This window comes from Misgurnus anguillicaudatus, chromosome 14 (genome assembly GCF_027580225.2).
Source record: "Misgurnus anguillicaudatus chromosome 14, ASM2758022v2, whole genome shotgun sequence".
Lineage (NCBI taxonomy): Eukaryota > Metazoa > Chordata > Actinopteri > Cypriniformes > Cobitidae > Misgurnus > Misgurnus anguillicaudatus.
Genome location: NC_073350.2, coordinates 6,094,126 through 6,108,559, shown reverse-complemented (window position 1 = coordinate 6,108,559; position 14,434 = coordinate 6,094,126). Strand labels below are relative to the sequence as shown.

Below are 14,434 nucleotides of genomic sequence, written 5' to 3'. Positions count from 1 at the left end.
GCTGTTTTTGGGTGAGTCCTTTAAAATGCAAATGAGCTGATTTCTGCACTAAATGGCAGGGCTGTGGTTGGATAGTGCAGATTAAGGGGTGGTATTAACTCAGATTTTCCTGTTATGCCCTCTTTAGTGTAATTTATACAACTGGGGCCCCTTGCACAATCTTACTGCCCCCCCCCCCCATAGTAGGCCACATCCCCCAGTTTGAGATCCACTAGGGGAGACTGGGGTTGGTTGTCACAATTTTTACTCATGCATGAATTGCTCATCTTCAAAAAATCTTTCAGCAGTAATTCCTACATGAAATGAAACTTTGGAGTCTTAGCTTTAAATGTGTATTTGTTTTACTTTTAGAATGTATTGTAACAAAGTAATTAACCATCAAAGACACTCTGACACAATGTGACAACCAACCCCATTAAGTATGGGGTTGGTTGTCCCTTTAGAGGTTCAATAGGATTTCAGTGATAAATTGGGATCTGAAAAGATAATGTGTAACTTTTTAGTTTTTTAAGCTAGAAACTTCAAATAAGTTTTAATATGAATCCACCCCTATGATAGTTGTCATCAATGCCCCTTATGTTTTAAACAATGGGATTAAAGTGGGTGATCAGTTACTTGAATAGGCTTTATGTCCAGCTGCACTATGAACACTATGAGCCAGCTCCTTGTTTCCTTTTTGCCATTATTGGACAACCTGATTAATCCAGGTGTGTCTGATTATTGTTGTTGTGACGACTGAGGTCAGGCACACCTTGATTAATCAGTTTGTCCAATAATGGCAGACAGGAAACAAGAAGCTGGCTGAAGTTCAGGAAGTAGTGCAGCTGGGCATAAAGCCTATTGTCTACTGTGTTGAGAAATAAAATGAAATAATTTTTAGTGTTAAAACCTCTTTATTTCATGCTTTATTTATTTTAATTTAACAGCAAACAAAACAAACAGACAAACAGTCTTAAAAGGTCTACATGTCCAATATTCTTATGTGACAACCAACCCCAACTGACTTCTTGACAAACATGCTAAGCTAGCTGCCACACGGCTTTAACTTGATCGCTAAAAGATGATTCAAAATAAAGCTACTACTTTTGGCTTTTTAATGAGTGTTTTGTTTTTGAATGACTAATATCATACAAGATCTCAACACAAAAACAACACTGACATGAAAATTTACTCTGACCCATAAAAATAAAAAATTGTCTCCTAACCTCAATGTTTTGTGTCTGCTCAGCTAAATTACAAGTGCAAATGAGTAAGCTATTAAAGGCTAAGAAATTTATATCAAAATTGTACCACAGCGCCATGTCGTATGTCTGGAATAAGCAGTGTGACAACCCACCCGTGAGACAACCAGCCCCGGTCTCCCCTACTCTAGTGTGTAGATTTCCAAATTTATTTTTGCCATTAACTGTAATAAATAATTGAGATCTATGTAAGGAGAGATGGTATGGCCCATGGCATCACCCCACCAAACACACTCATGAGGTTTTGAGAAGCTTTAAATGAAGACAAAGGGGTGATTTCCTGGACAGAGTTTATCCTTGTCACAGACTAAAATGTGTTAATCTTAACATATAGCAGTGCCATTGTTTTGTCTCAAGATGCACATTAGTGTTTTTTGTGTAATATGTTTGTAAAAATGACTTAAATGGCCTAAAATAACTAACGCCTAGTCCTGGATTAATCTAAACCTTGTCTGGGAAACCAACTCTAAAATGTTCTTATACCTACAATAACTAGAAATAGGCCAACAATGGTTAAATTCCTGCATTTGATAAGGATTTGTTAATGTCAGTACCTCCTGCAAGGTCCACTGCTTTATAAAGATAATTCAGAAAGTATTCAGACCCCCTTAAAGTTTTTTGTCATGTTGCATGTTGATACTCCAATTATTTCAATTAATTTGTTTAATAACCCAGAATTACAAAGTGAAAAAAGTTTTATTGAAATAAAAAAAGAAATAAACCCTTTGCAAAACACTTTATTTAGCTCATTTGCCTCTCATTTTTCTTGATTGTTGCTGAGATTTTTTGTACACTTTGATTGGGGTTCACCTGTGGTAAATTAAATAGATTGGCGATGATCAGTGAAGTCAATCACCTTTCTATAAAAGACCTCACAGCTGACAATGCGAGTCAGAGCAAAAACTGAACCATGAGGCCCAATGGGCAGAGTTCAGAGACATGATTGTTGTAAGGCACAGATCTGGGGACCATTATGACGACTACAACAGCACTTAAGTTTCACTATGCTGGTGGCTCTGCAGACGCAGACAGTGTGTGGTGTATATATCTGTGATGGAGGAGAGCCTGACCCAAGTGATCCTCTCAGTTGTCCTCACTATGTGCTGCAGGGTCTCGTGATCTGAGATGGTGCAACTTCCAAACCAGGCAATGATGCAGCTGGTCTCTCTGTAAAACGTTGAGTATGTGGGATGATGCATAGATTTTCCTCAGCTATTTTAATATATCAACACTAACTACTACAGTAAAATAATAAAAAGACTTCCATTAAACCAGTGTTTCCCAATCCTGGTCCTCGAGGCCCTCCTGACAGACAGTTTTAGATGTCGTCTTATTTAAAACACCTGATTGAACTTATCAGCCTACTTAAAAAATGGTAAACATGTCTCCCTAACAAGCTGACAAGTTAAATCAGGTGTGTTAAATAAGGAGACTTTCTGCGAGGGGGGGGGGGCTCGAGGAACAGGATTGGGAAACATTGCATTAAACGGTTTCTAAAAGATACAAGCCTTTTCCACATAGTGATGCTGCCAAATCTCCTAAAACCTCATGGAGGAGAAAATCCATTGATGCATGTGAAACTTTTGTGAATAAACTCATAATAAAATTGTTATTTAAATGGATGTACATTTTAAATTAATTAGATATAGTATTTCTAAATAGATTCCCATTAGTAGAGCAGAAGTTTATTAACACAACCAGGAGTGTGCAATGCACATTGCATTATAATTTATAAGCATTTCTAATATTAATTTCTGAAATCTTTACATATATTTATACCTTTTGGAAAGTTGGTTTACTGTGATAGTTGCTTTGCTCACTGTGAGAAATTACAATTATTCAATAATATTTATTTATATTTTTTTCACACAAGCTTCAATTCTTAAATATAGAGAAAAAAGATACACATTTTCAGTAAGTACTAAGGTTTATTTCTATAGCACGGTCGATAGGTTAATTGCGATTAATTGCATGCATAATAAAAGTTTGATTTTGCACAATATATGTGTGTGCACTGTGTAATTAATATGTATGAATACACACACATGGGTGTATTTTAGAAACATTTACCTCAGTGTATATATATTTATTTAGATTTTGATATATTTTACATAAAAATGTACATAAATAAAATGTCTCTTACATTTATACATGTGTGTTTATATACATAATAATTACTCGCACAAAACTTTGATTATAAATGCAATCAAGTGAAAGAAACATGTCTTTTGCTTTACAAACTCTATGCCTGTATCCACGCACTTACCTGTCTGTATATCAGATTTCTGTACAGAGAAGATTAGTCTGTTAAAGAAGTCTTACAGTTTTTCTTCCTTCATAAATCATGTGAATATGTATTTATTTTACGAAGCAGGGACTTTAAGAACATTAATAATAAAGACAAATTATAAAACATTATAAACTACATTATAATACAACAATGATTAATGACATAGCCTACATTTATTCATTCATTTGGTTTTTCATTGTGAGATGAAGCAGTGTGATTTAATTTATTATCTTTTATGCATAAAAATCCATTGGTTTGAATTTTACAATACCTTTTAATCATTTACTTTATTTGAAAACTGTGGTATGTTTTGTTCAGTTTCTTATTATAAATCATTTAGAAGCTGCATCCAAGCTAAGATGAATGCATGTAAAAAATTGCGCATGACATTTTCTTGAACACTGCCGCTGTCCTTAAAGATTTTGTAAATAAAGAATGGATAAGAATGAAATAGATATCATGAGCAAGCAGATACAGTTTAAACAGTAGATTACTTATATAGTGCATTTTTAAAGTGCTTAACATTATATTTTATTACCAAAATTATAAAATGTAATATATTCGTGTAATATTTAAAAAGCATTAAAAACATAAGTACCATACAACACTCCACCATGTTCCTGATATAGATCATCATTTATGTTTAGATAGAAACACAGTATTGGGAGTAAATTCAGATAATTTGGGTCAACTTAATGAAAAAACAAATCTACCTTTCCAAAGCTCAACCTCAGCATATATATCATATGATAAATAGCATTAGTTTGTTTCATATGCTGGCTTTTTTATAATTCATCTTAATGATCTGAGGTTACTGTAATCTTTTGTAGACCTTTGATTGTCTTTTGTAATTAAATTAAATTAAATGCGTCATTTTAAAACGCAGTAAAAAGGCAAATCTTGTATAAATGGAGTACTTCATCATTACAATTTTGTAAAATGTAATATTAATTGCATTATAATTGTTCATATCCATTTGCTTTATGGCAGTGTAATGAAATTAAATTTAAGATAAATAAAATGACTGGTCTTATTCTTGTCCTTATTCACTTTAAACCACTAGGTGTCGCTATTAAGCTAGTCTTTGAGTCTTAAGTAAGATCATGGTAATATGTGTATGATTGTTTGGTTTCTGTTTATACTGCCAGTGTTAAAACTCTTTACAATCACAAAAAAACTGCTGGGCCATGATTAGGTAAAATATGGACATCATCCAAATTTGATGTATCTAGGTCTGTCCATATTTGACACAACTGTGGGTTTAAACAACCCAGCATTTTTAAAGTGTATTTTTTTACACTTTACATTTTTTACTCATTTTTAAATGAGAAAATGCAGTGGAATAAACAATAGTAAGAAAGGAAGAAGAAGAGTGAATCTCTATTAGATCTGGATTAGTTAAACAACAGACTATTGATTCAAAACACATTTCCCTAAATCTCTTCAAACACAGCATGATAATAAGAATTTATGTGTGTGCTTGTTTACATTGAAAATGTGACACTTAAAATCATTAAGCAAGTTTATTGTTGCCAAAATTAGATTGAGGGGCTATTCAGCTTAATAACTGACCCTTCTAATGGAGATGTGTTTAAGAAGTGGCAACATGGGACTTTAGAGTGTGTCACATTGATTTCTGAGGAGAACATGACAAATGCATTTAAACAGCAACATGTATAAACTGTTCACTTTACAATTTACACCTCAAACACACACAGAATATTGTTATGAAACATGGGGTTTAGATCTCTAGGATTTGCTTATTTGGACCATTTTTTTCCCATTAATTGCTAAAATCATTTGCAAAGAAAAATGCATGCCATTGAAAATATCAAAAGACCTAAAGGTCCTCAAAAGCTACACATCATGTTGAGATCCAAAGAAATTCAGAACCAAATAGTAAGATTAATATTTTTTACATAATCAACACACACATCTCTGCTACAAATAAGCACTTAAAGTTGGTTTGTGGGACCTACCGTAATCGTACAATTACACCAAAAGTGACAGAAGTGCAAAGTTACAACTTACCCCATATGGGTTCATTGTAAAAAACAGAAGGTTTGTTGTAACACCTGCTAGAAAATTTAGTCTAAACACAAATAATTCAATCAAATTCTGTCTATATACTAAAGGTGAATATCTGCCTATAATAGATATTCACACATTCATCCATCCATGATCCTTCATCCTTGTATTATGCAGCAATGTGTCTATTTATATTATAAATATAATTTTTTTGAAAGGGCTACACAATTAAGACAAAAAAAAATCATAATTGTGAGTTATTTCCCCATGATATTGTATTAACAGTTATCATTTTGATGAAAAGTATTTACCTTGTTTTTATTATCAATGCATACCCGAGGCTTCATTGTAACACTGTGTGACAACTAACCCCACTGTGTAAACATTTTTTCAATCCCAGCTGGAGTTGCTGACATGTTTCAAAATGCTGTTATGTTTTAGGTAACAAGACAGTGATTAAAATAACATAAGGTTGGATTTGGTGACTTAAACACTCTTTGTTTAATATCTTAACCAAAATGCATCAAAACTTTTTACAAATTCAGTAAGAGAAAAAGGCTGAAAGCACTGATTGTTTGGCCCTGTATAAATATGTAAAGAGCCTTGTAAAAGGCCCTGCTCACCCATAAATACATAGCCAGTCATGAGAATTTGGTATTGATGGTGATTGATTCAGTATTAAAATGTAATAAGCAGAAGCACTTGATGAGTTTGTTTTATGGAGATCTCCAATGTTTACAAACAGTACAAAATGTAGCAGTGTCAGTAGAAAGGAAAAGCAATTCTCTTGTGCTGACACTGAATGAAGTAAAACTTAAATGTTTTATGTCTTTGTACATCAAGATATAATGATGTTGACATTTAGTGTTATGCATTCTAAAATACGTTACAAAGAGTCCTGTTAATAAATATTGTGGATTTTGGTGAATGTATAACCCAAAATATCACGAGAAACTATACAGATCCCAACACTGTCAGAAAAGAAAAAAAAAAGAAAAGAAGATGAAATAGAAAAAATAGTAGGACATGGAATAAAGGACAAACTGGAATGTGGTGAAAATGGCCAAGGCAGGAAAAGGGACTTTTTGAAATGACTTCGTTAATTATCTCCAGAAGATGGCAGTAACATGCAGGATGCCGTTGAAATCAACGAAGAAGAAGAAGAACTGCAGATCCCAGAATGCCACGCGGTCTGTTTGCTCTTTTGTTGCCGGAAAACAATTCAAAGAATGGAGGCACATCCCGATCTTAAGAGGTAAACGACATTATTTAATAAGCACTGAGATTGCAAGTGTGTTTATTAGATGGATTGTACACAGATACAATATTGTTATTGATGAAACTGTTTGTAATTTTGAATTTAGTCAGTGTTTAATACTAGCATCTGTAAATGATTAAATAAGAATTGTTGTGCGATTAATTTTGGCTAAACTTAACAGCTAGATAAATAAGTTAGATGTTAAACTGTTATTAATACACGTGTAGATAACAGCAGCATGTGTAATACTTCATACATATATATAGTAAGCATGTTTTTTATTTTTGGAAAATCATGGTTAATTTTCATATTTAATTAGTTATGTAAGGAATAATTAACAACAGCCTGTTGAATTATTAGAAAATAATGCACACCCAAGGTGATAATGCACCAGGGGTGTGCATTATTTTCAAATAACGCAAAGGACCATAGTCTATTTTTCCTCTTGACAGGTCAGGTGTGAATTTATTGAGAAATAATGGAATCAGAATAAAGCATTCAACAGCCCCCATGGTATAAATCTATATATATATATATATATATATATATATATATATATATATATATATATATATATATATATATATATATATATATATATATATATATATATATATATATATATATATGGTTCTTTGCCTGTTCGTTGGCTATGTTTGTATAAATTTGTATATTTATACAAACGCAGAGGTGTAAAGCACTCAAGTATTTTTACTTTACTTTACTTTACTTTACTTTACTTTACTTTACTTTACTTTACTTTACTTTACTTTACTTTACTTTACTTTACTTTACTTTTAAGTGTCTGTACTTTATCAGAGGGTTTTCTCTACTAGATTTTATAAAAACAAGTTGCTTTAATACTTAAATACATTAAAATCTAATAATATCTTATGCATACTTTTACTTTAATATACATTTTTTAAGTACTTAAAAGTAAAAGTTAGATTAAAAGTACTTAATAAGTTACATAAAAGATATAGTACTTAAGTATTAAATAGATATTTAATGTAAAATGTAGTGGAATAAAAAGTATGATGTTATGCTTCAAAATTTATTTAACCCTCATAAGCCCCTATTTTCCTGTATACGTTACAGTTCTTTGGGGGTAAAAATGACCCCAGAAATTAAAAGGGTGATTACAAAAAAATACACATTTTTAATGATACAAATAATATATAATTTTTGTTTACTTCCCATCTATACATTAATGCTGTGTTTTGGGATATATGAAGTACTTTTGTACCCGTTTACCACTCAATTCCTCAACTACACCATTAGCTTGCCTTTTTTAGATATTGATCTAGATGTTATGTGTTGAATTCGACCATTTGGTGTTTAAAAAAACAGTTTTATGGTTACAGTTTAGAAAATAAATCATTTTGACAGATGCCAATAAAGACCCATTCATTTTACTGGATGTGGCCAACTGCTCAAGATCAATACTTTAGTGAAACATTTTGTGAATTTATGTTTATATAAACATTAGAAAGGTCATTAAAAATAAATATTTTTTCAAATAGTAGAATTTTTGTAGTTTTTGATGCATTTTGAAATGTCTGTTTTTACAAAATGCCACAGAAATTTGACTAAATGTGTGCGTGCGTGCGTGCATGTGTGTGGGTGTGTACATGCGTGTTTGTGACTTTGTCTTTTTGTGTGTGTCTGTGTCTTTATGTGTGTGTCTTGTGTGTGAGTCTGTATTTGTGTGTATGTGCGTGTGTGTGTGTGATTGAGCATGTCTTTTCTATATTGCATTTGTGTTCTAGTACCAGGCCTACTTTTCTGTGTCAAAATTTTCAGATTTATTCTGGATGCATTGATTTTATTTGATGAATAACAAGAAAAAAATGATTTTTTTTGCATTTCCCATTCATTTCAATTGGGGTCATTTTTACTAGCCTGGCTCCACCCTCCTACGTGCTTCCGCTTAATTTTCATTTCGCTTCAGTTCTACGTCTGGGACTGCTCTGTAGAATTTTGTTTTCTCCTGCAAAAATCTGCAGGACCAATCAGCGAACAAATGGGGGTGGCTAAGAACGATGACGTTGAGGTTGTGCGTCAGTTTGAGTTGTAGTTCAGTAATGGCAGTGGAGAAAGATGTGAGAAAAGCTATTCGGTCCATTGTTGCAAAACTGCCCAATATACAGAAGTTAAAGCCAAGAACCAGGTTTGCTAAGTTTTGTTTGTCTGATTATTCTGACTTGTTGTTTCCGGACGGTTTCGGTGCATGATATACCTCATGACCACACGTTAGCGATCGCCAATGGCAGATCCTGAGTGACTCTGGGCAGATCCAATAGTTTTAAACTTCAACAGAGGACCCTCCTTAACGGAAGTAACGCTTTGTAATGGAGCGTGGCCAGACTCTCTGTACAAAATGAAATTAATGTACGAGAGTCTGGTTGGACCAGGCTACATTTTTACCCCTAAAGGGCATCTTTTGGTGAATTTTTTTAACCCTCTTTAGAACGACCGAATCAAGCCCAGTTTTTTTATATGAATCTTGACAGATAATCTGGAAAAGTCACAAAATCTTATTCCACTGAGATGAAGGGAACCATGTTTTTTAACCAAATAAAAGTGGCTTGTGGGTAAGGTTGACCCCAAGGGACTTATTAGGGTTAAGTAAAAGAAAAACATCATGATAAAGTTTTTTACTTGATTTTTAAACTTTTTATGCAGTTTGGATGTTAATTTACATAAAAACACAGTTTTGGGGTCCTAAAAACACACAGTTTTCGAAAACAACGGAATTATTGCTTTCGTCTAAACGACAAACGTGCAAATCTGTGAAAACGCTGACATCACGCGCAAGTGTATTACATGTTCAGTCTACAGTACTTGACAAACATAACAACAATGACGGGCTACAGGACTGCGTTTGTGCTACAGAAGATACTTAATGCTGCTTTATGTCCCTTGTACTTGTTTTTGGTTATAAATGTTATGAAAATGTTCCCCTAAATTTCTTTTGTATCCTTTCAGTAATTAGTACATTATGGTGTGTTATTTATATTCTGTTTATCTAATCTATACAGTAATTGAATGCAGTACCATTCAATTAAGTAATGAGGGTACATGCACGGTCGGTGACAAAAAATTTTTTTTAAGTGACCGCTCTCAGGGTACTAAGGGTCAGGGCAAGCATGCTTGATGATCACTCATACATTAATTCATGTAACATTCAGTCAGGAGTATGTATGAATGAGTTGAGTTATGAAATCTCTTCACTTGTAGGTTGGAAAAGGGAGATGTATCTCAGCAAGAGGAGTTGCAGGGATCAGATCTGGCTGTTGAGCGCTTTATCAGTAGCTCTACGCCGGCATCAAGGTTCCTGCAGGCGGAACTGGAACTGAATGCAAGGTTACGGATGATGTCCTTTGGAAAACCAGTGCGATACACGTACAACCCGCTGGAGTATGCCTGGGACACGCATCAATGTTACGTGGAGACGTACTGTCGAGAAGGGCAGAGTATTCTCTTTTTGGGAATGAACCCAGGCCCTTTTGGCATGGCACAAACAGGGGTCAGAAAATTTACATTTTATTCTGAATCAGCATTGTTGTTGTTGATCATGCTTGATGTTAAGTTTACTTGCAATAGACTGTGGGATGAAGAGGGGTGCTAAAATACTAAAGAGATTAACAAAATCTCTCTCTCTTCATTTCCAAGGTTCCGTTCGGCGAGGTAAAAGCAGTTCGTAATTGGTTGAAGATCACTGGAAGGGTTGGACGTCCAGCTGACGAGCACCCCAAACGACGAATCACGGGGCTGGACTGTACTCAGAGTGAAGTAAGCGGAGCGCGTTTCTGGGGCTTTTTCCAAGAGCTTTGCGGCGAGCCACAAAACTTCTTCCGTCACTGTTTTGTGCACAACTTGTGCCCTCTCATCTTCATGAATGAATCAGGCAAGAACCTAACGCCACCTGAACTGCCCGCCGGGGAGCGCGACGCTCTTTTATCCTGTTGCGATGGTGCCCTTTGTCAGGTTGTCGCTGCATTGGGCGTTTCCATGGTTATTGGAGTGGGCAAAGTTTCTGAGCAGCGAGCTCGGCGGGCTCTGTCTGAAGCGGGTATTAAGGTGAGAGTGGAGGGTATTATGCATCCATCACCAAGAAACCCACTGGCCAATAAGGGTTGGGCAAACATAGTCAGGACCAGGCTAGAGGAACTGGGACTTTTGAGTTTGCTCACTAAATGACCATTCTTACATCATTAATATTTTTTTAAATCAGCCAGGAGCAGTTGTTCGAATTATGTCAAAGATTATGGGGGTCCACTAGCTAAGCCCCACCCACCCAAGCCTCCCCTTATTATAGGGTCGCAGTGATTTCACAAAGTAAGATCTGATCGTGATTTAACATTTTTGTTGGTCCTGGATCATTGTTTTAATAAAAAAAAACGAATTACCCCAATAACTTCTTTAAATTAGTATAAAATAATACTTTCAGAATCATTTTTAAAAGGCCCTAACCCTAAAGATTACTAAATATAATAACTTAAGATAAAAACTAAAGATTCTTACCATCAACGAGATGAAAATAATCCACAGGCAGAGACATGGCTGTTTCCCGCATTTGTAGGCTGCATACGTCATCAAGAAGACTGTCTTATTTCAGAATATTAACAATTATAAAGTTAACTATTATTCTTAGTTAACCGTAAATTGTTGTAATATGTTCATGATTTGCGAATGTAATGCTCTGTTATTATTGACGTCAATTCCTCCAGAAACAGTTTACATTTATTTCAGACAGAAATCTTTTGGATTCGTTTATTGCGAAATTGGGACAAATAATGGACAGTATCGCTTTGTGCCAGCGCAACACAAGACTTTTAAATTAATGTAGTTTTTTCATTTGAATAAAAACAAGGGGACCTCCCTAATTGATATTTTTGTGCTTTATATAGGGTCCCTTAATGCTTATAGGAGGTCCGGGACCACCCCAGCCCCCACTCATAATTTGAACACTGCCCAGGAGTACTTTTGAACTCTAATATAATCAATGTTGTACCAAGAAATTGATGTAATTGTTGATTTGTATTTTACATGTGTGTGCGTGCGTGTCATTTTTAGAAGTGACAATGCTTACAAAATACAGCCGTGGAAAAAATTAAAGGCGGGGTGCATGTTCTCTGAAAGCCAATGTTGACATTTGAAATCACCTAAACAAACACGCCCCTACCCCAATAGAATCTGGATCTTCTTTTAATAGAGCCACCCCACACATACGCAACCCAGGCAACGATACGGACTACCGGCACATCCGGGAACTTGACTGTAAATTTCGTCACTGCCCCTTTTTGGGGGAAAACAAACTAGACTTATAGACTTCCATACAAAATAGCGGAACAAAGCAACGTTCGTACACAGCCGGCAGGTGTAAATAACTTAAGAAATCACTCAGATTTAAACATGTTGAGTAATCTGTCCATCCTGCCTGCCATAGAGCACGAAAGATACATTAACACATTTGATTTGGTCAATGTAGACACATGTCCCTTTCATTCTAAATTTATGTAATAACGCTATCCTGTGATTGCTGGAATATCACTAAGGCTAGTTATATGGCTGGACGGAAAAGTGCACTCAGTACTCTAAATATAAAGACATAATATATAAATACGAAGTAACTTTCAAATACAAAGTAAAATCATTCACTGGCTTCCCTGTTGACTCGATGCGGTACGAGTAAATGTCCGGGTAAGACACCTCTGGCCAATGGGAAGCGTTGTTACACAAACTTAACGCTGTGAGAATGAAAGAGACATGTTTTTATAATGACCAAATTAAATGTGTTAATGTATCTTTCGCGCTCTATGGCAGGCAGGGTGGACAGATAATTACTCAACATGTTTAATCTGAGTGATTTCTTAAGTTATTTACGCCTGCCGGGTGTGTACGAACGTTGCTTTGTTCCGCTATTTTGTATGGAAGTCAATGGGAAGTCTTGTTTGTTTTCCCCCAAAAGTGGGTGTGAACCTGTTCAGAGACATTCTATGACGTTGCGCCGGTTGTGTGCGTATGTCGGTTAGTAGACTTGCCCTACCAAGTTTGTACCATGTTTTCCCTATTTCAATTTTCTGCAAATAAATGTACAGAAAAACATTATTTTTATTAGGAACATTAGAAATGTTGTCGGTAGTTTGCAGAATAAAACAAAAATTATCAACTTACTTAAACTACGGTAAATAGAAAATTTAAAAAACTGAAAATAGTCTTGAAGTGGTCTCTTAATTTTTTGTATATCTGTATATATCTTTGTTTTTGAGCATATTTGAATTTTTATGTCCGAGTTGTAAAGATGCACAAATATATGGCATAATATGTTATGAATTAGTGTGTTCCTGTAACTCAGTTGGTGGAGCTTTACGTGGCAAAGCAAAGGTTACCTGAGATCAAATATACTGAAACATTGTTTAGCTTTAGTTTGAAATCAAATGACTGTACATTGGTTTGGATGAAAGCATCTGCCAAATGCATAAAGACAAATCCAGAAATAATATAATTGTCATTAACTAAAACATTATCAAAATCACAAGGACTTATGGAGGTTGTTTGTACATCTTTGTTTACTATGTGTTTATTTCTATGTTGTTGCCCCAAATGTTGTAAAAAATGTTTGAATAATGGCAATAAATTCTACCTCATATACAGTACAATAAATGAACATTTTATTTTTATCCTTATATATCATTAGGCACAACTATTTAGACATTTGTTACGTCTTTGAGGTACTAAGTGAACTCTTTAGGTCTAAAGGTGCACTTTTATTTAAAGGGTTACATATTTTGACAATTTTTTCCTGACAGTGTAGTGTATATTTGATTTATAAATATATATTAAGATACTGTAGATTCAGGCTGTATATTTAAACTGTATATTAACAACAAACTGAAGAGTAATGTTCCTGAGAGTTTGGAAGAAACATCCTTCATCCAGAAAGGATACAAAATGAAAACGCAAAATATCACTAATTTCATGATTCCTAAGCACAGATAGTCTCAAAGTAGCTGCACACTTATAGACAAACTGTTATATTTTATTAATCATTCATGTCCATGCAGTGCACAATCTGATAAATAATAAATGCCTTCCTTACCAAACACCAGTTCCAATACTCTTCAGTGCTTTGTTGTTGTGTAGTAAATACACAGTTATAATCTGTCTCTGTTGTCTTGACACGGTAACCTCCCGATGACCTGATAGCATCATGTATGAAGAGACACTAAGCATGTACATTAGTCCCCGTTTGTCAGAGCCATCAATACAATAACAAATGAGAGCTTTGGGTTATTAAAGGAGAATCAGAACACAGAACATAGATTTATTTGCAACATTTAATCATAACATTATTATGTTTTACAGCTAAAAAACTTAATTATACCCACAATATAACATTTAAAACATATTTTAAGCTGCTAATACAGTCCTACCCCTAAATATAAGAATGATAATTCAGCTTCTCTCTGTCAAGGTGTGCATTCAAATTTCAAAAGTACATCGACTGAAAGCCGGCAATTCCACAATTCTGCGCTGTAAAAAACAGTTTGCTGTAATTATGCAGCTTGTTGCCAGTAACTTACTGTAGAAGATAAAGACTGAAAATCTTTC

General features: G+C 34.5%; 1 protein-coding gene across 1 annotated transcript; it reads left to right on the top strand.

Moving 5' to 3' along the window:
* Positions 1–6,724: 6,724 nt before the first annotated feature.
* Positions 6,725–13,497, top strand: smug1 (single-strand-selective monofunctional uracil-DNA glycosylase 1). The gene is made up of 3 exons (XM_055184675.2): positions 6,725–6,814; positions 10,058–10,346; positions 10,493–13,497. The coding sequence occupies exons 1-3, from the start codon at positions 6,789–6,791 to the stop codon at positions 11,018–11,020; spliced, it is 843 nt and encodes a 280-aa protein (XP_055040650.2). The 5' UTR covers positions 6,725–6,788; the 3' UTR covers positions 11,021–13,497.
* The last annotated feature ends 937 nt before the right edge of the window (positions 13,498–14,434 follow it).